The sequence below is a fragment of the Peromyscus californicus genome, unplaced genomic scaffold (genome assembly GCF_007827085.1).
Source record: "Peromyscus californicus insignis strain IS unplaced genomic scaffold, ASM782708v3 Scaffold_13__1_contigs__length_99412109, whole genome shotgun sequence".
In the NCBI taxonomy this organism is placed as follows: Eukaryota; Metazoa; Chordata; class Mammalia; order Rodentia; family Cricetidae; genus Peromyscus; species Peromyscus californicus.
In genome coordinates, this window is record NW_026294424.1 from 91,046,699 (window position 1) to 91,072,661 (window position 25,963).

The window sequence follows — 25,963 nt, forward strand, 5'->3', positions numbered from 1 at the left end:
CCTTTTCCACGGAAGAGAGAGTTCTGTATAAAGTACAAAATCTAAAATCAATACCAATAAAATGACAGTCTTATCAATGAGAACATGAGTCTATCTAATGTCAGATCCTGATACTTATTATTCAGCAGGGCAGCATGCACCCACAATAACTGTCGTCCATTGGGCAAAGGCACCCAGACAAGCCATAAGGAAGGGATATACATTTCCTATTAACACATTGCAAAATAGTAAGTGCCATGGGTGGTCCCAGGTTGTAAAAGAAACAACGTATTCCTGCCTGGTCTGTTAAAGAATGGACAAGTTTATCTCCACGTTGACTGGAGTCAGGAATGAGATTTTGTGCATTGTGGATGGAGATGGCAGATCTTTCTGGAGGACAACTTGAGGAAATGTTTCCCAAGCCACAAAAATGTTCACAGTACCACACCCAATCTTCTCTGGACTCTATAATCTTTGAAAAGGACAGCTAGGTACACAGAGGCCTGCCTCTGCCTCCTGACTACTGGGATTAAAGGTATGTGCCACCCGGGCCGGCCTGGAGGGCTGTTTTTAAAGGCAGAGATTAAAAAGTACAGGTCACACTGAGAAATGAAGGGTTCTACTCACAGGTTAGTTTGAAACAAGAAACTAGAACATATGGTTTTCCAGTTTTTGTTACAAGCAAAGCAATATTGCAGCAGACTGCATGACCCAGACCTTTCTCATATTTCTCATTAGTATTCGTCACGTTTTACAGTTTGGAACATGTGCACATAAAATGGAAGCGTTCTTACTGTGACACCTCACACTGAACTACAGTTTGTCCTCGAAAGGCATCAACGATGCCTAATGACCGCACCCAATGGAGCTCTCAAAGGTCAGCTCACCCACCACAAGGAACGGCAAGTAGTCACGCGTTTTCAGTGTGGTGTGCTGGGGACACCCCAGTGGTGGAGATGGGGCTCTGAGTTTGCCTTCCCAACAGGGGAGACAGAAACATTCTCAACTCACGAGAAATGTATTGGAGCACCCAGACCTCAGAGAGACGAGGGGATCGCTGGTAGATTTAAGGCAGTGATGATCCCAACCCAGGCTGCGATGGCTATGGCTAGGACATAGTTCTTAGCACCAGTTCAGTGGCACGGACCAGGTTCCCAGGGAATTCAGAAGCTAGGCTATGAGAGCTGAGATCATCTGTTCATTTTGTATGTAACAAACAAACTCTTACACACCCAGTGGCTTAAAACAGATGAAACGTCTGAGCTTACAGTTCTGGAAATTACAAGCCCACTTCACTGGGCTGAAGTCACGACGTCGGCAGGTCTGGCTCCTCTGCATGCCGGGATAGGAGCCCTCACCCTTGGCTTTTTTGGGAGAGAGAGGCCACTTGCGTTCCTTGGTGCCCAACCCTCCCCTCCCACCGCTGCGGTCCCCGCTTTCTGGGGTCGTCTCCCTCACCACCACTTCCTTTGATCTCCTGCCTCTCTCATAGGAACCCTGTGATTACTCTGCATTCCAGATGCCATAGGGTCGGGTACCTTCCCATCCCAAGGCCCTTGGCTCAGGCACAGTTGCAGTGTCTTTACCGTAGACGGTAATATCAGTAAGTTCTGGGGGCTTTTGTTCAGCCCAGGACAGCAGCAGCAGACACCGGAGGGGCCAGAACGTGAGCTGAGAGACAAAACAGAGAGCCGGAGTGAGGAGGGCAAGAGAGCCCACGGTGGATTCTAGCTGAAGCGTGGCCTTGCCACGCCAGGTTCAGTAGCTTCCCAGGGATACCGAAGCAAGGACGTTAATTTTCTCAGGATTCTGGATGCCGGAAGTGAGGCCATGAGGCCTCCCCACTAGCTACCCCCGTTGCTGTTTGCGGGGTCTGTCTCTGCGTTTACTCATCTCGTTTTTCTCTTTTGAAACAGGGTCTGGTTTTGTAGCTCAGGCTGATCCGGAACTCACAGTCCTCCACCTGTCAAAGCTGGGATGGCAGGTGTGTACCACCACACTCGGCTCACACTTGTCCTGCACTTCCATTTCCTCTGCTTACCAGGACAGCGGCTCCTCGAGGATCTCGTCTGAAGCCAGTCATTTCCCCCGAGGCCCACTCTGCAAATGCAGCCGTGCGAGATCTTCAGGGTTAGGATTTCAGTATCCCAATGTGGTAGGGCTAAGACTGTCCGTAACAGGCTCAGACAGAAGCCAGCTCAGCTAAACGCTGGCATCTATTGCAGATAACAATGCGGTACCTAAGGGCTCCTCCCTGGAGCATCTGAAGGACTCCCAGCAGCTCCTCTACCTATGGCTAGGCAACACTGCTAACGGAGAATAGAATAGCTAAGCCCAAAGAGAAGCACAAAGAGACCGGGCCAAGAGGGGTGGGGGTGTTGGGGGTGGGGGTGGGGTAGAGGTTGAGTTGGGAATTTGCAGGGTACAGCCTGATGGTAAAGCCCTTTACGGTCTGGCAGAGACATTGAACGCTTAGCAAAGGTACCAGGAAGAGGGGGAGGTGGCACTGGGGGGCAATGTCTGGACCCTGTGATCCTGTCTCACCTCCACCCCAGTTGGGGCCATAAGCCTCTTTTACCTACTTCTGTTCTGCCCACAGGCTCCAAAGTGGACTGGGGCGAGGGTCTCCATCCAGCACCCTAACCTATCCCATCAGCAAGTGGCGTCACACCTGGCCCGGGACAGGGCGTCCTGGACAGTCCTTGGATGGACTCTGTCATTCTTGGAGCTCATGGTCTGCTCCATCTTTGTTCCTGTCTCCCCTTTATTCACATGACATCTCCAGCCTTAACACAGGAAGAGGAAATGGAAAAGCCCCAAACAACTTAAGTTGAAGCATCTTTACGAAGGAGAGAATTTGTGTCTCAACCATCCCGTTTATCGTGAATGCTGAGATTTTTCATTAATCCTAAGATTTGTTACTGTGAAACTTTCATCAGCTCATGCAGGAAAGTGAGAAACGATTGAAATCCATCACATTCACCCTTCCTTCTGATTGAAGCCAGTGCTGATGGACAGGTGTTTAAGCATTTCAAAACATAAGGGTTTTTCTGTTGATGTTGTTTGAAAACAGAAATCAACACAGATTTAAATTCTATTCCAACACAGTCAGAATTAGGTAAACTCTAAGGCGACCCTACCCTGTTATCTTAAAAGTAGAGCAAACATTCCCACGAGGTGTGCGGGTTCTTCCCAGAGGCAAAGACCTGAAACCCAGGGACAATGAAAGCGAAGAGACTCAGGAGGAAGTCGAAGCAGAGTAGAAACCCCATTGAGAAGGGTGCGTTCTCCAGACCGAGGGATTCCGGGCTGGTCTTTCACAGGGTGCCTGGATTCCACCCGCGCGCGCACACACATTTCCTTCTCTATCTTTCCATCACCTTATCTCCTGAGCCCAGATGGACCTTTTGGCCTGGGGAGATAGCAACCCAGCTGCAGAGTGGGGTTATCTCTCCAGAGTCCAGCTGCTGGGCCATCTCTTTCTTTCCAACCTTTATCCCTGATGCCTGTTCCCTGTTACTGGCGCCCTGTGCTGCCGTGAGGCACGTACAGCTGCTACTGTGTGACATCCGCACACTGAGTGTGCAGGAACTAGCCACGGCTGCACTCCCCCAGGCTCCTCAGAGCCTGCCGCTGTCATTGGTGTCATCAGTTAATGCCCCTGCAGTCCACATCCATACACAGTAGTCACCTCACCATCAGTCACCGCTGCTTACGTCAAGGAAAACGTAGTTCAGCTTAATAATTAATACAAAGGAAAAAAGAGCACAGATTGGAAGAAATACTAGTGGAACTGGAGCGACGGCTCAGCGGTGAAGAGCCCTGGCTGTTCTTCCAGAGGACCCAGGTTCCACTCCTAGCACCCACATGGCAGCTAGTATTGTCCGGAACTCCAGAACCAGGGGAATCTGATGCCTTCTTCTGGCCTCTGTGGGCCCTGCACGCATGTGCTACACAAACATATCTGCCAGTAAAACACCCATAAATATAAAATAAAAAATAAAGGAGAAAAAACATAACAAAAACTGGGCTGGAGAGATGGCTCAGTGGTGAAGAACACTTATCCTGCAGAGGACCTGGGTTCAGTCTCCAGAACCCACAAGGTGGCTCACAACCATCCTTAACTCCAGTTCCAGGAGATCTGACAGCCTCTTCTGACCTCTGTGGGCACCAGGTACACACATGGTACACATACATATGTGCATGCAAAACACTCATCACATAAACTAAAAAATCAATTGAAAAAGAATGAAGAGAAACACAGGTGGTATTCATTGAAGTTAAAAGCTCCTTTGAGAGAGTGACATTTAAAGACCTGCTGTGAGGAAAAGGCAGAAGCTTCCCTCTGGACAATGCAAACAGTAGGTGCAGAGGCCCTGAGTTAGGTGTCTGCTCGGCTGAGAGGTAGGTGGGCAGCATGCCTGTTGTGGGTGAGAATCTGAAGGGTGGAGATGAGATCCCATCATGGAAGTCTGGCAGGGGGTCAGACCTGGAGGGCGTCCTGGGTGACTGGGGCACTGGAGGTGTCCTGGGTGACTGGGGCACTCACTGGAGGTGTCCCTGGTGACTGGGGCACTCACTGGAGGTGTCCCTGGTGACTGGGGCACTCACTGGAGGTGTCCCCGGTGACTGGGGCACTCACTGGAGGTGTCTCTGGTGACTGGGGCAATGGAGGGTGGGCTGGGAAACGACTTGACCTTACTTAGGTTTTCTGGCTACTTCGACAGAAACATGATAAAAGGGCAACAGCAACAAACAAGTTCACATAACACATATGTAATGTGTTACCATCTTATAAACTGACGGTCCAAATAAGGAAGAAATAAACACACATCAAAATTCCTATGTCAGGGCTGTAATGAGACTCACACACATGGATATAATAGGTAATAATTTTATTTGCTTACATTCTTCTAAAACATCCAGAACCAGATGGCTTCTCGAATTACAGCTTTGGCAATGAGTAAAGATCACAATAAAAAATAATATGCCCCAACTTATCACAAGAGATTCTTAGAAAGAAATAAAGCATATGGTCATTTTCATAAAAGCCATTAATTTTGATGAATTACACATCACATTTTTCCTAAAGTTCCTGGAACTTCAGATGAGAACGACCAGGACAGAAGGCTGCCCCAGTTTAAGCTGGGGTCTCCCTAACCCCAGGAGTCCCTGGCTGCTATGACAGGAGGCATTCCCTAGCTAACAGCTGCATTAAAATCCAGCAAACACTCTGCTCACATGCTTCCTTAACAGATTGCTCATACAAATCCAACACTGTGGTCTCGAGCCCTGAGTGTTTTCTAAATGACTATTTGCTAGGACGGAACCCAGAGCCTTGGGCATGCTGCACAATGGCTCAGCATGCCCTCTATCTCCGAGCTACAACCCAAGCCGACATTTTGCTTCTTCGAGACAGGGTCCCACTATCTCACTCAACGGCCTTGACCTCAAGATTCTCCTGCCTCTGCTTCCTGAATGCACCACCAGGTTTAGCTGATCTGTTAGTTTTCTACTCTAACATCTTCAGGTTTTTTTGTTTCTTCGGTCTTTTCTTTCCACAAATTCCCAAGGACGATCCCTATAAACAAGAGTATTCCTGTTGTGCGGTTGGAGGCAAATTTGTCCCAGCAGTCCTCGGGTCTGTGGATATCTACAGTGTAGATCTGAAAGAGAAAAGCATGGTGTAGGCAGCACAGCAATCCATTCAGAGAGAAAACGTAAGGTATAGGAACAAACAAACAAACAAACAGGAAACACTCCCGTGTCCAAAGCGTTCACAGCAGCTGGAAACGGCACACGTGGCTTCCTGTGAGGAAGGGTCAGGATGCAGGTGCTCTGAAATCATTGTAAACAAGCCCCTCTGGCTCTGTGACTAGGACAGACATGACACACATGTAAATTTCAAGTTTCAATTTGGGTCCCGTCCCAAGACATATATTACGTACATGTCTTGCAAACTTAAAAATCTACAATCCAAGCCTTCTGGGCCTAAGCACTCAGGAAGGGACCCTCCATCTGCCTTGAACACATGAACTTGTTGGCCTTGAAGCTCCGCCCTCGGGTCCCACCTTTATTCTCCACAGCAGTTTCTCAAATGAGAAGTTTGATTTGAGCAGACCAACTCCACTATGCAGGGTGATGAAATACTCTGCATATCCCCGGCTCTCACTCACTCACTGAGGGAGATGCTCCTAGGTTACTAAGACAACCAAAGATGTTCTACCCATATGTTTCTAAGTCCCTCCTGTGCTCACAGGCGATCCAGAGACCCAGATCTAAGGCCAGCTACCTAGATCACACATGTTCTCTTTCCACACCAGCCCTGTGGATATACCAAAAAGCCTCCTTCAACTTTCCTCCTTTCCCCTTCCTTTCTGGACAGAGCCTCAATGGGTAGCTGAGGCTGGCCTTGAATTCCGGATCCTCTTGCATCCCTAGAGCTAGGATTACAGGCATTGGGTGCCACATGCCTGGCTGGCCTAAACAGTCTCTTTCTATTGGGATGTCAGCAGACTCAAAATCAGGACTTCCTTTACATAGCAAGTTTCAGGACAGTCAGGGCTGCATAGGGAGACTCTATCTTAAGGGAGGGAGGGAGGGAGGGAGGGAGGAAGGGAGGGAGGGAGGGAGGAAGGAAGGAAAGAAGGAAGGAAGGGGAGTGTGCTGAGGACTATAGATGCAATTTAAAATATGAAGTCGCCTATATACTTCTTACAATACTTAAAGATACTTGTATATTTCTCCCCCCTTTACCATCTAATACTTTAATGTATACTTCTATTTAGACCTGACAATTTATTGATGATTGTGGGCCTTGTAGAGTCAAGTTCTCAGTTCTCAGGGGTTCTGAGACTTTCTGAAAAGGAACCATGACTCCTAGCACGTATAGTGAGGACCATGGAGTAGTCTACGTCAGACTAGTTCTGTGTGCATGCCACTGCCTACATGAAACATAGTTCCCAATGACGTGTATAAACACCATCTAAATGCACGGTCATGAATACCTTTCTATTCTAGCCAAAGAAAACTACACAACACTGTCAGAGAGAAAGCCCGCTTTTCTTCAGCCACTGATTCGGTTAAACCTGGCTGATGGTTTTACAAGTTCCTCACGCAGGTTTCCATGCAAGCCTGTGCAGTGGAGGGGCGGGGAGATGCTGGTGGTCACCACGGTCACAGCTGTTTTCTAGGCAGCCTCGGTCACGTGAGCCTTTCCTTAGGCTTTGTTCTCTGGAGCTGGGACTTGAAGCCAGGGCCTGGCCACACTAGGCAAGCTCTCCAACACTGACCTGCATTTCTGTTTCCATTTGGAGATCAGGTTCCACTCAGTGGCTTAGGCTGAGCTTGAACTCATGGATCCTCCTGGCTCAGCTTCCTGAGAAGCTGGGATTCCAGGCTGCAGAACCCAAGTTTTATCTGACTGGCAATGGTCTCTATACCAATGGAACTCATGATTGTTACCCTTTACAATTTCGTGTGTGTGTGTGTGTGTGTGTGTGTGTGTGTGTGTGTGTGTGTACACGCCTGTGAGTGTGCTTGCACATGTGTGCATCACAGTGTGCATGTAGGGGTCAGAGGACAATTCAAGAAAGTTGGTTCTCTCCTTCTACCATGCGGGGCCTGGGGATCAAACTAAGGCCATTAGACTTGGAAGCACCTTCACCGGATGAGTGACACGTCTGGCCCTATTTTATTATTATTGCTGTCATTTTAAGGCTTATTAGTTTGCTTTTGGAGAACTCAACTCAACCCACAAGATTCAGCTACAGCTGAAAATTTCTCAGACACATCGGAAATAATTTCAGGAGAATCAAAGCAGAGAAAAAAAATCCCCAATTAGATTTATGTTATTTTCTCTAAATTAACAAGGTTAATTTTATTCTGTTGGTTTGTTTTGGCTGTTGTTTGTTTTGAGACAGTCCTGGCTGTCCTGGAACTCACTATGTAGACTAGGCTAGCCTTGAACGCACAGAGCGGCACCTGCCTTTGCCTCCTGAGTGCTGGGATTAAAGGCCCATGCCGTCAATCTAGAAATGCTAACTTTGGGTATAGCAAGTTGATGAGGAGGCAGGGGCGGTTCAAAGCAAACAAGCCAGAGAGGTCCTTGCCTAGTGATCAGCGGTAATTTTCCTTAAATAACGTCCCTAACTTACAGTAAGGAAAACTGGGGAGAATAAGGAAAAGGTCAAACCTGACGAGCCAGGTGGGCTCCCACGGCAGCCACGGCAGCATAGTAGGGCAGCGTCTGACCACAGTTGGCTCCGGCCAGGCTCAGTGCTCCCAGCATGGCGACCCCAAAGCCACTGAGCCACATCCTGGTGTTCTCCCTGAACAGCAGTGCCGTGGACTTCAGGCCAATCAGAGCGTCGTCTTTTTTGTCCTAATGCCAGGAAGAGGAAAGTGCGTTTTGATATTTAACTCAGTAGTATGGAAATCACATTTCTTAAGTATTCAACTTGGTCTTTTTTAGTATATTTACACGGGCATAGAACTAACTCTGCTCTCTAACCGAAGAGCACATTTTAAAGAACACGTAGCTACACCACAACCTATAAAAACGAGACTCAGAACAGATCCGCGGAGGATGCCCAGGACAACCAGTTCCACGTACTGTACAATCAGCAGGGGCTCCACGTGCCTCTCTACTTCCTATGACCCCATAATGACCTGGAATTGGACTTCTACATTAGGACTAAAGATCACTGTTATATTTTAATGTAATTTATCTTATTTTTGAGACAGAGTCTCTCCAGGTAGCCCTGGCTGTCCCAGAACTTGCTGTGTAGACCAGGCTGACCTCAAACTCACAGGAATCCCTCTGCCTCTACCAGTTGCGTGCTGGTACTTAAAGGCGTGTGCCACCACACCTGGTTTCAAGTCTATTTACTGAGCTCCATTCCTCCAGAGTTCTCAGTTCTCGGTTTCAGTCTGGCTGCTGTCACAGATGCATGAGATGCTGCTCACTGCATAGCCACACCCACCCACTTTCCTCTCTGCCCAACTGACTCCTTTCGTGCAGAGCTGGGTACTGATGAGTCTGCAGCTCTCCCTATAACTGTCTCCTGTAACTACCACATGCACATCCACATAGAATAAGTAAATAAAATGTTCATAAATATATCCTGACTAGACACACAAATAGTAACTAATTGTGGTGGGGAATGTATTCATCATTTCGTAATGTGTACATATGATAAAGCATCACTTCCTACACACCGACTATAAACAATGTTTATCAACTGTACTTCAGTGAGGCTGGCAAAGGTATAAACATAAGGTCATGGATCAAGAAAGACAACGAGAGGCATCCCGAACTACACAAGGGAATACTAAGAGAGCTGTAAGGACGTTAGCACCTCTGAGTAAACACTCCTTCAAAACATTTATTTAATTTATGCGTGCATGTTTGTGTCCATGCATCTTCCGTGTGTGGGTGCCATGGAGACCAGAAGAGGGTATCAGACCCCCAGGAGCTAGAGTTACAGGCAGTTCTGAACCAGCAGGAGGGTGCTGGGGACCAAACCCTGGTCCTCTCCAAGAGCATCAAGTGTTCTCGACCGTGGAGTCCTCTCTCCAGACCCCCCAGACACTCTTCTTGAAATTACTCCTACACTCACATGTATGAAGTGTTAATGGTGAGAATATTATTTATAACTGTCAAAACTCAGTAACAGCTTTCGTTTACCAAAACAGACATGATATTTAAAACTGTGGTGCCATTCTAAGTCAGGGACTATCAGGTGTACTCAAGTGACAGTGACAAAGAATGGATAAAAACAGGGGGATGGCCAGATATGACAGCTTGTGCCTGGGACCCAGCATTTGAGGCTGTGGTGGAAAGGCTCGGGAGTTTAAGGACAGCCTTCTGTGACACTGTGGGGTCCACAGAGGTTTCCCAGTGACATCTGAGCTGGCTTTACCCAGCAGGGCTGCATTAGAGGATGGTTTGACTTTGCACGTGGTTACCAGGTGTTTGGGATGGTCTGCACTTGGTTGTGCTGGGGGAGGTCTTTTGTTCCACCCCTTGGCATTCCTATAAAAAGCCCTTTTGAAGAGACAGAGGGGGCTGGTAGCTATTGATCCAGGTCCTCCCAAAGCTATCCTGTGTTTCTGTCTGTCTTCTCCACACTATCTTTCTATCTAAATATTTCTTATCCCTCTCTCCTCAAGAGTACCTCAAGAGAAAAGTGGGAGCTGGCCTCCCACGACACATGAGACCCTGTCTCAAAAATGATAAAAACTAGACTAAAAAAAGGAAATGCTTATTAGCTCCACAACTAAAAGTCTGCCTAATATGGTGATTAGAGACATCGACAGAGGCGCAGAGTGACAGAAAGCACAGGACACGGAGACCGTCTGGGCTTGAATCTCAGCTCTGCCCCACGGCCCATGAGATTGCGGGGTAGTGACTTATCTATAAAATGGAGACAAACAAGATCCCTTCTGTGCAGGCTGGTAGGGGATTAACTTAGTGTCTGTAAAATATTTCAGATGGTGCCTGGAACATAGCAAATACTATTTAAATGCTTGTGAATAAAACGCAATAAGCCAGTTAAATTGCTGAGTAAGCAAATGTAAAAATGAACAGAAATATGTTGGATAAGGGGAACTGGGGATGATTTTCTTTTAAGAGAATGATGACTTTCCTTTTTCTCTCTTTAAAGTCACTGTGCAGATCTGTAATCCCATCTTGGGGAGCAGAGGCAAGAGAATCAGGAGTGCAAGGACATCCTTGGCTAAACAAGTTCGAGGTTAGCCTGAACTGAAATGCTGTCTCAAAAAACCAAAACCAAACCAAACAAAGAAACAAAAACAGTTCTTAGAAAACAAGAGCAGCGGAACCAAAGTTAAGGAAAATGGACCACTTCTTTACCTGATGGGCATAGATAGTATCGTATATCAGCGTCCACATAACTCCAGAGAAGTAAAGAGGCAGGCACACAGCTGGGTCACAGGAGCCCTTGACAGCAGACCATCCAAGTAATGCACCCCAGTTAAAAGTCAACCCTGCAGTCGGTGAGGAGACAGGAAGAGGGAGTAGAATGCACGTCAACAGTCCACAGGAGCATGGCGGGGGGAGAACATGTCAAAGGCTCACTGCAACCGTCAGGCCCTGCTCCCCTGCTCCTCTAGGTCCTTCACAGAATCTTCTCAACCTCTTGTGCTTGGTACTTACTTGCTCCATCTTACAAAAACACAAAGCAGGCACAGAAAGCTGAACTTCCAATTAAAAGAACACAGCTATTGAAAAGAATAACATCTTTTAACAAGGTAACTACCAAGTCTGTGCCAGGCAGAGCCAACAAACCGTGTGTGCTGGGGTCTGAACACAGACCTTCCAGCCTCAAAACCTGTGTTCTTCCAGCCTCACTCTACCTCCCCGCTAACCACGGAAACAAGAGCACAGGCAGAGCACTTGCTTACTGCGCAAGCGCAGCCTCTGAACATCCACGTGCCAACAGCGCCTACATCCTACCCGCAAGGCCGTCACCTCCTAAGCGCCAGGCTAGAGGCTCAGGCTGCTGCTGGACACCCTGCCTACAAATCTCTCAGGACCTGAAAGGCAGTCTCACGCCACTCTGCAGAAACCTCTTCCTTTTCTTCCTGTGTCTGCTCCCCTCGGAGCACCTTCCTCACTGAGAAAGCGCCTCTCTGGGGTCCCACCATGGCCATGTCTGCCACACTGTACTTCAATGACCTGCCTATCTGCTGTCCTCTAGCTCCATAAAAATGGTGACTGTGTTTATCTTCTGAGTACCTGGTGCGATTCCTGCACAAGGCACAAGTAGGACTCGATAAACATTTAGAGTAACTACACCAGCTTTAATATATTAGCTTGAAGATAGATGCTATACTCCTTTACCCAAAGAGTTCCAGATCCTTTGGAACATTACTTGAGAGAGACAGAGAGAGAGACTTCCAATGAGGGGATAACTATTCCGTCACAACTTTTTCATAAGTCAAGTCCTCACTACTTCATAAAATCCTTTTGGATTCTTTTATTTACTGGAAGAATGGTCCACAAAATTAGAATCAGCTCAGGGATAGTTTAGAATGTCCTAAAATAGGACAGAAACGTCTGGAAGGAGTTCTGACCTGCCCACCTGTCTATCTACCCACCTTCTGGATCTCCCGCTCATGGACACATGCTGTCCAGAGAGTCTGCTCTGTGTAATGCCGATGCTGGGCTATACGTAACAATGATTTTTAGTCACTCACAGTTTATTAATGGAGAGACAGAGAGGCTGCAAATATATTTTTGTTAAGGTTTCATAGAGGGAGCTGTCAAAGCCATTAATTTTAACCTTTGTTTGTCGACAGAAGTGCTTGCTACCTCACTCCCAAATTCCTTAGGATACCCTGATCAACCATCTTTTCATGACATGTCTAGAATTTTAAAAGGCACTTCAGAAAAATAGTAATCCTGATAATCTTAATAAATAGGTAAGATTTCCTAACCAATGAGAATAACTAATTAAATTCCTTTAAAGTCTGAAAATTTATTCTTGGGAAAACTTGATGACTGACCTGACATTCATAGACACAGACACAGACACAGACACAGACACAGACACAGACACACACACACACACACGCAGGATATAAAAGCATGGCAGACAGTGTGAAGGGAAATACTTTGCTGTCTCAGTCTTACCCAAGGCTAACTGAGGCCAAAACGTGATTCTTTTCATCAGTGGGTAGGTGACGACAAGAAGTAAGGATGCTGCACCCATGGCTATACTGGAGACAGAAGCAACAGGATTAAGTATCATTAGAAATTACTGATAACACTAACTGCAAGGTATTCTGTCTTAAGTACTACTTTTGTGACGTTCTTCCCGAGAGTTGGACTTTGCCTACTATAGAGGATGATTAGAAAATATTTTAAATGTCACAAGACAACAGCTCACACACACACACACACACACACACACACACACACACACACACACACACGGCACTCTCACGCCTGGGTCCTGCCGTCAGTGCTTCAATTCTGTCTTTTATTCTATGACCTTCACTAGGAAACAGTTCCTTTTGCAGGGTGAAAACCGGAGCGCAAAGAGATTAAGGAGAGGACTGTCGGTCAGCTCATCTGTGGGAGCAAGCTTTAAACCTTAAAGTGATCTGGCTCCAGCGTCCCACCAATTTAAACCACCATGTACTATGAACTGTTTGCAAACCGCAAGGTGTGTAAGTAAACCAAAGTATTGTGCAAGCACGTGTGTGTGTGTGTGTGTGTGTGTGTGTGTGTGTGTGTGTGTGTGTGGTGTGTGTACAGGTGTACACATGAGGGATGAGTCAACTTCAGGGCCGTACCTTACTTTCTAAGACAAGGTATCTCACTGGAACCCCGGGGCTTGCCACCAGGAGAGGCAGGCTGGCCGGCAAGCCCCAGAGATCTGCCTGCCTCTACCTCCCCAGTGCTGGGGTTACAAGCGCACCCCAAAGCCTGACTTTTATAGTGGGTGCTAAGGATTAAATTTAGGTCTCATACTTAAGTGGCAAGTACTTTACCAAGTGAGTCATCTTCCTAGCTCCTGTGTGTCTAACAGAGGGTGCATCAGACCAAAGAGATTGATTCCCTTTCATACACAGCAGGCCTTACTTCTTAAAAAAAGAGAAAACAGCCAGGCGTGGTGGCGCACACCTTTTAATCCTAGCAGTCAGGTGGCAGAGGCAGGTGGATCTCGGTGAGTTCCAGGCCAGCCAGGGCTACTTAGTGAGACCCTGTCTCTAAACAAACAAACAAACAAGCGAGCGAGAAAACAACCACAGAAACGTAAGATGTTCTGAGGTCTGTCAGAGCTGGTCTAACACACCAGGGGCCCGGCATGCAACCAGGCCTGCTCTCTACAGCAACACTTTTGTGGGCACTCCCCGCTCTGTGCTCTCCTTCCTCACGAAGTACTTTAAAAACAGCCATCTGATGCTGTGTCTATCTAGACTGACCCAAGAACGGGTCCTCAAAGCTTTCTCTTCTGCTATTTATATTAGTTGCAGACTCTGGGAAAGACACAGTTCCACTTTGTGTTAACTGAGTCTAACCACTTCTGCTTCCGGGCATTCAGTGGTTATAGGCGCGAAAGTAAAATTATACACATACTTAAGGTTGTGTAGACACTTGAGACCCTGGGGATGGGCCTTGTGTCCCACCAGGAGCACCCAGAGCAAATACTAAAGGAGCTTCAGAACCAAGCTGGTCTTCTCACTCCTTTGCTCTTCCTAACCCACGGATGCTTCACAAGAATCAACAAGCAGATTTGTAATAAAGAGAGCGAACTCTACTTTACTTCCATTTTCCATTTCAGGAGACATTATATACAGAACTGTGAAAGCACATCTAACGCACCTGTAGTAGTTCAAACACAGGAGGACTCCCAGGGCCAAGGTCAGCTGTCCCCCAAGGAAGACGAAGGACTGGAAGGTTGAAATGTCTCCAGCGGCGATTGGGCGATTTGCTGTTCTCGTAACCTCAACACAGGAAAACAGACACCTTAACCTCATACACCAATTCAATTGTTCATTTAAGCATTGATTAACAGATGGGCCCACAGGCTAGTGAGATGGTTCAAGCCTGACGACTGGAGGTAGAGCCCAAGACGCCACATGATAGAAGGAGAGAAAAGCCTCCTCCAAGTTCAACTCTGACCTCAACTCACATGCAGTGTTTACTTAACCCCATACATGCTCATACAAATAAGTAGACGTTATTTTAAAATTAAAGTGAGGGCTGGAGAGACGGCTCAGCAGTTAAGTGCAGTTAAGAGACCAAGTTCAATTTCCAGCAATCACGTACATGGTGGTGGCTCATAACCACCTATAAAATAGGATCCAGTGCCCTCTTCTGGTGAGTAGGTGTACATGCAGACTAAAGCACTCATACAGAAAATACCTAAACAGAGAAACCTTTCAAAAACATACACACACATACACACACACACTCACACACACACACACACACACATATATATATGAGGGATGGAGGGAGGGAGAGAGGGAGAGAAAGAGGGGGAGAGAGAGAGAGAGAGAGAGAGAGAGAGAGAGAGAGAGAGAGAGAGAGAGAGATGGGCCCGAGGCAAGCACCAAGGCATAGCTATGAACAGGGCGAAGACAACATCTGAGGCACTGTTGGGAACTACACCCGCAGGTTTAAACGTTTAAAGCGCCTTTGTAAAGAGCTAAAACTAAGAGCTTGTCCCACATCCCATCCCAAAACACAGAGTGCCCCCTGATCTCGATGCTCAGTCACTCAGCTCAGCAAATGCACAGGTCCCTTCCACAGGAAGGTGACAGGACAGGAGTTCTCAGGAGAGGGACTCCAGCAGAGAGCAGGCAAGGCCAGTGTCCTCTTCTAAGCACGGGAAGCACTAACGGGAAGCACTAAATCAGATGTGAAGAAAGATGAGCTGAGTCTGCACGTGGGCGTGTCTTTGCCATGCTACTGAATGGGTCTCTGATATCAGCCTGACTGTGCTGAAATGGTAAATTTGCTGGGGGAATGTGGACGGCGCTGTTAAACACAGGAATCATGACTCCTGTTCTCCCCGCCCCCCGGAAATGCGACTATACTAAATTCAAAAACAAATAAGGAGAGTATAATCACAATTTTCAGTGCTGTCAGAAATCAAGAACCTTAGATCTGGAATTAAAAAGCCTCACATCTGAGACAACATCCACTCCCCCCCCCCCCCCACCCCCCCACCCCCCCCCCCCCCCCCCCCCCCCCCCCGAGACAGGGTTTCTCTGTGTAGCTTTGGTGCCTGTCCTGGATCTCGCTCTGTAGACCAGGCTGGCCTCGAACTCACAGAGATCCGCCTGGCTCTGCCTCCCGAGTACTGGAATTAAAGGCGTGCCCCACCACCTGGCAAAGCAAGCTGAGACTTGTTTCAAAGGAGGGCACCCACTGCCTCACCTGTCCCCCCCCCCCCACCCGGAACTGAGGACTGAACCCAGGGCCTTGCGCTTGCTAGGCAAGCGCTCTACCACTCAGCTAAATCCCCAACCATGAGACAACATTTTTAACCTATTGTTTATCATACAATCACTCGGATGGTCAATTACTAACCCAGTATCAACAACGGCAACCCACTTGTCATTCCATACATCAGCAAGCTACTTACTATGCAGCGCATGAAGCAAGTCCCGGGCCATAAACATGTCCTCACTGATGGATAACATTTTAGGAAACTGAGGTAAGGACTGCAATTAGGCCAAGACTTTTTGACCTCACCCTTTAGAAGACAGATGACATTTTGACTCCTCAGGCAGCAAACACCATGGCAATGGCTGTGAGACACCTGTGCTTTGTTAGCACCAGTATACGACCCAGGCTCTCAGAGAGAATGGAAAAGGTTGGCTGGCCTGAATACTGCTTGATGAAGCTTTTTCTCTGAGATGACTGCATTTAAGAAACAGGGCTGGAGAAACGGCTCAGCAGTTAAGAGCACTGGCTGCTCTTCCAAAAGACAAAGGTTCAATTCCCAGCACCCACATGGCAGCTCATAACTGCCTGTAACTCCAGATTTAGGGGATCTGACACCTTCACGCAGACATACATGCAGGCCAAACATGAATGCACATGAAATAAAAATAAATTATTTTTAAAAACTATATGGAAATCCCATATAGCCTTATCATCCCTTCCATTAATGACACCCTGGGAAAGCACATGCAACCAGAGTTCTGACAGGACTACAGACCAAATCTGTAAGCCCTCGACTACAGCGCTCCATTTTCCCCGGGAACAGTCTCTCTCTCCCACCTCCATCACTCCTGGATCCTATTACCTCATTCAGTGAGAAGCACATGTGTGCGGTCCTCTCAGGGTTATCTTTTCTCTTGACACTATCCTCTGGAAATTCACCCACATTGTGGCATGGATCATTTTTTTGTTGCTGCTGTAGTTTTCCAGCAGCATTGTTTCCTCACACAAGAAAGAACAACTGGCTTGTTCCAGTTTGCAGCTATTACAAGTAAAGCCACTACAAACGTTCATATGCAAAATGTCATGTGAACATAAGCTTTATTTCTGTGGGCTGAAGGCACAGGTGCCCCCTGAACTGCATGATGGTGTGTGCTACAGTAAAACAAGCCAGGTCCCCAGACTGAGGACGGCTGTGTCCCGAACCCTCTCCACCAGCAGTGTGTGTGTGAGCTGCTCCTGTCAGCAGTCAGTGCTGCTGCTGTTTTCATTTCAGCCACCTCGATAGGTTTGTAGTGATTCTTATTACAGTCCAAGTTTGCACTTAAAACAAAGCTAATGGTGTCAAAACAAAAATTTTTGTGTTACTTGCAATCTTCTTGGCATCTTTTTGTTGAGATAGCTCTATTCATGTATTAATTAGATTTTTATTCAGTGTTTGGTTCTGAGAATATTTTATACTGGTGTCCTGGTAGGTATGTGGTTTCAAAATATCCACCGGAGCATAATTTTAATTCTCTTAAAAGGCCTCAACGTGTCTAAATTGATTCTGGTGAAGTCCGATGTAGCACTATTTTTTTTTATGAATTATATTTTCAGCATTTCTCTTCCATTGCATTCAAGAGTTACAGACTTTCATTCAGAGTCTGACTGTGATACATAGTATCTGATACATAGTACTGTGGATCTGTTTGCTATGTTGATAAGCACTCACCTTCCTGAAAATGTGTACACTTATTTGTTTACCATGTTGACAGGCACTCACCTACCTAAAAATGTACTTACACAATGTACACTTATACCTTTTGCCAAATTTTGGACATTCAGCTGTTATTTCTTCAGGTTCTTTTCTGTATTTCTTACTTGAAACCCAAACATTTTCTGTGTCCTAGGAGTCTAATCTCATTTATTTTTATTATTTTATGTGTATGGTGTTTTGCTTGTGTGTATGTCTATGTATCACATGTATGCCTGGTGCTTACAGAGGACCAGAGAGGGCATCAGATCCTCTGAAACTGGAGTCACAGATGGTGTGAAGTGTCATGTGGGCATTGAGAATTGAACCCAGATCCTCTGGAAGAACAACCACTGTTCTTAACCACTGAGCCATCTCTCCAGCCCCTCACTTTATCCTTGTTTTAGTTGGGTTTTTGGTTATACTTTGGCCAAGGGGAGGCATTGTGGATGCTGCCTAATTATTTCTAGGTGGAATTAGAAGATCATACTTGCTCCCTGGCCTCTGCTGGCTACTGAGAAGCAGGCTTTTGTGGGTACTTGGTTTTGGTCTGTGTCAATTTGTGTTCCCAGCTTGCTGGCCTCTGCAGTCCCGAGACTGAGTGAGACATGTAAGGCAAAAGTAACACAGAGAACTAATTCCCACGGCCTTCTGGGGCTCCTGAGGCCCTGCCACCTTTTGCTCTCCAGACTCTTTTGTTGTTTTCTATGTGACAGCTGGAGTTTCCGTTGTACTTAGTGGGAAGAATAAAGGAAAGTATGTCTAGTTCGCCTTCCTGGGAGCAGAAGTCAGACTACAGAAGTCGTTACAGTGTGGGACTTCCACATGCTTTCTAAGGTAGATAAAGCAACTCAGTAAGATGTTAGAATTTTTCATTTCTTCTTCAAATTCCATACTTCCGAAACTCAACAGTCTTAGATTAGTTTTGAAGGTAACTAAGAACAAACTCCTTTTCGAATATTTACTCTCAAATGTTCACATTTATAAACAAGCGCACCGTTTCTCTCACATGCTAATTTATAGCACTGGTTTTCATCTTCTAGAAGTCTTCCATTGAACTTTTAAAAAGGAATGCTGAAGCCTCATGTATAACATATGCAGAATGAAAAGTGATCCAGGAAATGTGAACATTTGAATCAGGTTTGCATTTGCTAGCCAATCAAGTGGCCTCAACTGTGTCTGCATGGCATGGAGGCGCTTCATCACAGGGCTTCTGCCCGCTTCCATCCCATCCTGTTCTCTGGATACTTTTGTCTCACAGAAGGAGACCAACTGCAGTAACTAAGAACAAAACAGGACACTTGTAAGAAGTGTACTTTAGTAGAAGAGCTCTTGTGATAACACTTGGATGGTGCATAGTTTAAAACTTACACACTGAAGGTCTGGTATTTCCACTTCGTAGTTTTGGGCCATGGCAGACTGTGGTAACTGGAGCTGACGAGCAAACTGAGGGCATGGCTTGGGTGGAGCCAAGGCTAGTGCCTGCCCCAGTCATTTCAACTAAGACCCGACTTACAGAAGAACAGCCTCAGAGCAAAGCTGACCTATCCTCAGACATGGAAAGGTTCAGGGTCAGCTGTCGATCCTACCTTTACCCTTGGCTCTTACACTTTAAATACTTGTAGAACTGCAGGGCACCTCCTGCCCTGCCGCCACTCTTCTGCTGGAAGGGAAGTGAACTGCCCCATGCGACAGCGGCTACTCAGCGATCACTACTCATGGTGGATTTCAGTGGACTTGGGTGATGTCATCAGGGCACTCTGCAGAAATGGGAGAAGCCTCTCTTCCTCCCAGGGTGAAGCTACCTTTTTATCGAAGTCACGGTCCCACATGTCATTAATAGTGCAGCCCGCTCCACGCATCAGAACAGCTCCAGTGCCGAAGAGTGACAGCATGTACCAGTCAGGAAAACAGCCCGGTTCAGCAGCCAAACCGATGCTCCAGGTGCATGGCAAGTACAGCAGCCAGGTTCCTAGACAAAACCAGAACCACACATAAAAACAGAAGGGACACATTTAAGACAGACACCTGCTTCATCTGCTTAACCACTGTCTTGGCTTCGGCTGCTGCCACAAACACCATGACCAAATGCAACCTGGGGAAGAAGAGTTTATTTGGTGTGACCATCCCCATCACGGTCACCACAAAAGGGAGTCAGGGCAGGAACTCAAGGCAGGAACCTGGGGGCAGGGACTGACGCTTACTGGCATGCTCAGCCTGTTTTCTTCTATCACCATGACCATCTGACCAGGGTGGCACTGTCCCCAGTGGGCTGGGCCCTCCCACATCATTAATCAAGAAAATGTCCCAGGCAATCAGATAGACACTTTTCTCAGTTGAGGTTGCCTCTTCCCAGATGACTCCAGCTTGTGTCAAGTTGACAAAAACAACCAATACCCACTCCCCAAAAAACCCCAAGTACACAGCACAATCACCACACCCCAAAAAGTATAATCAAAGTAGAACACCTGACAGGCCAATGCTTAGAATCGCAGCACTAGGGAGGCTGGGCAGGAAGACCAAGAATTCAAAGAAATGGGGTGTGGTGACACATGTCATTAATTACCAGAGTTTCCTTAATCCAAGAGGCAGCAAATCACTTGGCCACACAGCAGGTTCAAGGCCAGCTGGGGCTACATAGTGAGATCTTATCTCAAGAGCTCAAGACTAGTCTATATAGCAAGACCCTGTCTAAAACAAAATAGCAACTTCTCCCTAAGAAAACCTGAAAAAACTGGAAAAATAAGCCACATGTGGTGGTGCATATCTATCCTCTCTGTACTCAAGAGGCAAAGGCAGAAGGATCAAGTTGAAGGCCAGCCTGGTCTACATATCAAATCCTAGGCTAACCAGGGCTACATAGTGAGACCTTGTCACAAAAGCAAAATAAAGCCAGCCAACCAACCAACAACAACCAAAAAAAAACCCACCAAATCAAGGGAAAATAAATCTATTAACTCAAATTACACTAAGTATTTACCCTAACACATAAAAAGCACCCAGAAACAGAAAAGAAAAGGATCAGTAGTACAATTAAGAAATGGACAAAGGGGCTGGAGAGATGGCTCAGCCATTACGAACACACCTGCTCAAGTCAGTAACCCTTCCTTTACTGTGGTCAGCACAGTCTGTGAGACGGTCTTGCGGGAAGGGTCCTGCAGTGCGGGCTTTCTGTCCTGTACCATATGTTCAAAGAGGGCTAGATTCTAATGCTTCACCAGTGAACTAGAGGAACTTAAACTAAATGGAAGTATATTACACAGGTCAGAGGCTTTACAAATGACCTTGGATATTCTATTTCTAAAATGGAAGTCTGTCAACTAACCTGTGTGTATCTTACCTGTTAAAGTCTAAAGGGTGTAAAGACTTGTTTTGTTTGATACAGGTCTTACTGTATAGTCCAGGCTGGCCTTGAATTCTCAGAGATCCTCCTGCTTCAGCATCCTTGGTGCTGGGATCACGACTGGCTTGACAGAAGTTTTACTTCCTGATTTAGGGATGTGAGAGGCAAAGGGCCAGGTGATGTACACCTCGATCCCAGCACATAGGAGGCAGAGGCAGGAGCAGTCTGCATTCAGGACCAGCCTAAGCTCCACCGTGAGACCATGTCTTAACATCCAAGAGCTGGGATGTGCAGCTCAGTGCTAGTGATTGCCTGGCATGACCCAGGGCTCTGGATTATCTCACACGAAAACGGTCGGATTAAAGTCCCTAGAATGTTTAAGCTGCGTATAGAGCAGAAAAGCAGTAAGAGACGCTCAGATAAAATCCCGAAGAAGTGTCCAGCTCAGAGCCTGAATCCTGGTTGCCTTGGGCAGACCCACACTTAGAATACCTCATCTAAACCATGAGCAACAGGTAACATTTACTGGGTGCTCACAAAGTATTAGCCAACAGTCTAACTCCTCAACAGCATGTCCTAAAAAAGTATCACTCATAATGCCACCTTACAGATGAAGGAACAGAGCGAGGCACATAAAACAACTGCTCCTATATGCAAGGGCAGAGCTCACACGGGACGGAGGTGTAGCTGAGGCCAAAAAGAGAAACTACTTGTCACTATTTGCTTGTTGTAGCTAGAAATGAAGTCACCACTAAACAGTCTTAGGCTACGTAACACCCAGAGCACAGTGTCGCAAGACCTTCTTGGTCACAAGTCCACATGATGATTATGAGCTCACTCACTGATAGGCACCTGGAGCACTCCCTAAAGATGAGGCAGCTCTTGTAGACCGAAACGCCAGGAGACCACCACTTGTAAGGGGGCAGACACTAGACCTAATGTATCTGAAGGCTTAAGTCTCAATTTCATCTGAAAACAAGGAGAAAGAACATCTACCTCACTGAGTTTTAATGAGATGACAATATTAGGGCCGATGGTCATGAGAGAGAACTTGGAACTAATGTGAGCTACAAGTACTCTGCCAGTCTACAAGCAGCATGGACTAACCAGCCTACATTAAGATGCATAACATACATAAGTACGGCTACAGCTTTCTCTAATCTGTAACTTCCGAAGTAATAATATAGTATTTCTTGAGCCTGTCACATGAAGCACAGGTCACAGCATGGAATATGGTTTATGAATTCCAGGCACGGCGTCAGGAGCTTTCAGAAAACACTTTTCGGTCTCATGAGAAACAAAAAGGCACGAATTCTCTTTATTACACTAACTTGAACCGTGTGGTCTGAAGGAGAATGTCCCCTACAGCCTCTGGCATTTAACACGTGGCTTCAGTGGACGGTGCTGTTGGAGGTTAGGAGGTGCAACCTCAGAGGACAAAGTGTCACTGGAGTTTAAAGACTCCACACCGCCATTCAGTGCGCTCTCTGCTCCCTGCTTGTGTTCCAGATGTGAGCTCTCAGCTTCTGTCCAGCTGCAGCTTGCTGCCATGCTCCTCCACATGATGGACTCCTACCCTCTGGAACTGTCAGCTCAAATAGACTCTTTCTTCCACAAACTGCCTTGGTCATGGTGTTTTACCACAGCAATAGAAAGGTAACTAATACAGGGACTGGAAGATAGAGGGCATAATTTACCCAAAGCCACACTGGTTAAGATGGAACTCTAACCCAGCAGTCTGGCTGAACCTTAAGTCAAAACCTCTTCTTTCTCATACCTAAATCTCAACGCACACGGACATTCTACTTCTTCTGCCCTCCTGATTCCAGGAGCATTCTGTCTGTCTTCCCTGTGACACCTTCATCCCTTACGGTTACTCTGTGAAGAAAGGTGTGGAGGTGGTGAGAAGCCAAACAGGTCACAGACAGAAATGTTCATTAAGAAAGGGAAAACTCTCTGGAGAGGAAATAAAATGGTCAAATTCTGAAAGGGCTGGGCAGAACAAAATGCCTGTGCAGACTAAGCCTATGATTCTCTAGTAGAGAAGGGAAAATGGCACAGCCAATTTGGTGGAAAGAGTGTCCGCTGGTGAAACCTGAAATAATCCAGGTTGTCCGGTGAGTAGCCCAGTGGTAGCCCAGTGGTAGCCCAGTGGTACTGCACTTGCCTTGAGTTCCACCCTAGGACTGGAAAACAACAGAACTTTGTTACTCCCTTCTCAAAAACAAAGTCTATGGTCTATGAAAGTAACAAAATATAATACCAATACAGTAAAACAGTAACTGTTTCACTGTCTTACAAGAAGAGAATTATAAATATTTTTTTTTTTTTTTTTTTTTTTTTTTTTTGGTTTTTCGAGACAGGGTTTCTCTGTGTAGCTTTGCGCCTTTCCTGGAACTCACTTGGTAGCCCAGGCTGGCCTTGAACTCACAGCGATCCGCCTGGCTCTGCCTCCCGAGTGCTGGGATTAAAGGCGTGCGCCACCACCGCCCGGCCGAGAATTATAAATATTAAGTCAGAAATTCTACTGTCAATTACTGCTCCTGACACATGGTAGGGGCCCAAACCATTTGTTGTGTGAATTCTATGCAGTAATCATCTTGTTTAGCATCAGAACATGCAAGGCAGTATCTTAAGATACTTAACACATATAACTATAAAGACAATTTTCTCTAACCCCACTTCTGAATAGTGACTAATACTAGAAAAGGCAGTAACAGTGCCCTTACATGCAGGCACGATTCAAACTATTTATCATGGCGCAGATGGATGTTAAGGATAACTTTATAAAGTCAACATTAGCACTTCCCTTTTACAGATAAAGAAATGAGGGTGTGGAGACACAAAGTAATTTAACCACAGTCCCTTCACTGAATGGAGTAAAGGCTCAAAGGTCTGGCTCTCAACTTGGCTCATAACCATTTTAGAGTCATGTTACATGGTAGACTGCACAGCCACTAGAACAATGATGTTTAACTGTGCAAGCAGAAACAATGGCAGCTGCTGAGCTGTCCTGTAAGTCTATCTTGCAGCTTTGTCACCCAGAATCTAAGAACAGGATTATAAACTGCTTGTGTAAACCCTGAATTACACAACACTCTAATAACGGCAGGCCGACCTTTCATTTATAGGCTTTTGTACTTTAATCTCTGATTGCTAAAATTCAGTGCTTGAATCCCAAACAGCGAGCAAACACATCTAGAATATCAAAAGTGAGGCCTCGATGAGTGTGGTGCCCCTCCCATACTTTGTCACCTGGAAGGCTGAGGCAAGCTATTGAGCTTGAGGCCAGCCTGGAGTACAAAGCCAAGTCCTTGTCTCAAACAAAACAAAACAAGACAAGACATGGCGGTGCACGCCTGTAATCCAAGCACTTGGGAAATGGAAGCAGGAGGACAGAGTTCATGGCTGGCCTCAGGTGCATAATGGGACCCTGTCTGAAAACCAAACACCGAAATCCAATAGGGACACTTTGGGGGTTCTGGACAGGAAGAGGAGGAGTAAACAATTTAGACATCTGGATGCACTTCCATACACTGGAACTGTACCTATCAACATCTAAATTAGCTCGAACCCAGCCTTGACTACTTCTTCTCTGTCTCCCATTGTTTTCTAGACCTTTCTGGTGTTGAGGGTCAGGATCATATTCTTAATACACGACATGTTTTCATTTAGTTTTTTTGTTTTTTCATATTTCCCTAGGTCATCAATTGTCTCTTACAACCAGAAACATTCTTTGAAGGCTGGTAGTTTCCCTAGCTTTCCATCACTAAGGCTGAGTAAATTCATTTACTACTACTGGGCTGTGCTGAGGAACGCCTCCGCGCATATGGAGCTTATATTGTATCACAGCCGTCAATAGTGCGTAAGTTAGTAACAGATAAGCACTCCAATGAAAAGGAGAAAAACAGACGGGGTCATAGAGAGGTGATTCTGTTAGTCTGACGGTGACAGGCAATCCGGAAGCGTGATACTGGCTGCATCAAATGCACTAAATCTTCGTAACCCGTGATGCAGGGAAAAAGCCCTGTACCAACACTAGTTCCTCCTCCTCTTATGAGGAGCCTCGCTTTCTTCAATACTTTGTGCCTCTCGGGCCTTATAGGATTGGAGGCAGAATCGAAAACTAATGAATGCAGAAATTCTGCAAAGCTGCAAATCACCAAGCCTGGGCTTCGAGAAAGCCAAGGCGCGCTAGATCACATCTGAATAGCTTCAGCGGAACACACGTTTATCGCTGTCACGGTCCGCCTCCGGGTGTCAGGACTCTGAGCGTGGGACAATCTGCGGGTCCCCGGCTCAAGTCCTGACCGAATCCCGACGGGACTGGCCCCACGGGGCGTGCAGCCGCGGCCGGGTCGCGAGGCAGCTCGAGTGCGCGCCGCCCAGCCCGCCTCACTCACCGATGGGCTTGTCCAGGCGCATGAGGCGCAGGTAGGGCTGCAGGGGGCGGGGCGCCGAGTTCACCACGGCCGCGGCCGACAGGCTGAGCGCGCGCCCGCGCGGCGCCCCCGGGGCCCGCTCCCGCCAGTCCCGCACGCCCGACGCCGCGGCCGTGCGCGCCAGGGCCAGACAGAGCCCGCGCGGGCCCCGCAGCCACGCCGGCGCTACGGCCCGCAAGCCCGGGGCTAGCCCTCGACCCCGCAAGCCCAGCATGGCGCCGAGGCTGGACACCGCCCCCTGACGTCATCCCAGGGCGACGTGCCGCGGGCGGGCGGGCATGCGCAGTGGCGTCGAAAGGCCGTTTCCTGGTAGATGGGCGGGTAGGAGGGTCCTTGGCTTGTGTGTGTGTGTGTGTGTGTGTGTTTTAGGCTGCCTGCGTGTATGTGCATTACCGTGTATGTGTGTTGTGCGCATGTGTCAGGTTGCCTGCATCTAGGTATGTGCATCACGTGCATGCCTAGTGCCCACGGAGGCCAGAAGAGGGCGACGGATCCCCTGAAACTGGATTTTTATGGATGATGCTGAGCCATGTTGT

General features: G+C 47.1%; 1 protein-coding gene across 2 annotated transcripts; it reads right to left on the reverse strand.

The window, feature by feature from the left end:
- Window positions 1–4,857: 4,857 nt before the first annotated feature.
- Coq2 (coenzyme Q2, polyprenyltransferase) lies at window positions 4,858–25,749 on the reverse strand. 2 transcript variants are annotated; one of them, XM_052735502.1, is made up of 7 exons: window positions 25,389–25,656; window positions 19,448–19,614; window positions 14,336–14,457; window positions 12,638–12,723; window positions 10,856–10,989; window positions 8,174–8,362; window positions 4,858–5,645 (listed from the first exon to the last, which is right to left on the reverse strand). In XM_052735502.1, exons 1-7 carry the CDS (start codon window positions 25,639–25,641, stop codon window positions 5,484–5,486), a joined length of 1,113 nt encoding a protein of 370 aa, XP_052591462.1. In that variant the 5' UTR covers window positions 25,642–25,656; the 3' UTR covers window positions 4,858–5,483. The 2 variants fall into 2 exon arrangements, with proteins under 2 accessions (XP_052591462.1, XP_052591463.1); XM_052735503.1 differs by lacking the exon at window positions 10,856–10,989 and having other exon boundaries at window positions 25,389–25,749.
- Window positions 25,750–25,963: the final 214 nt, after the last annotated feature.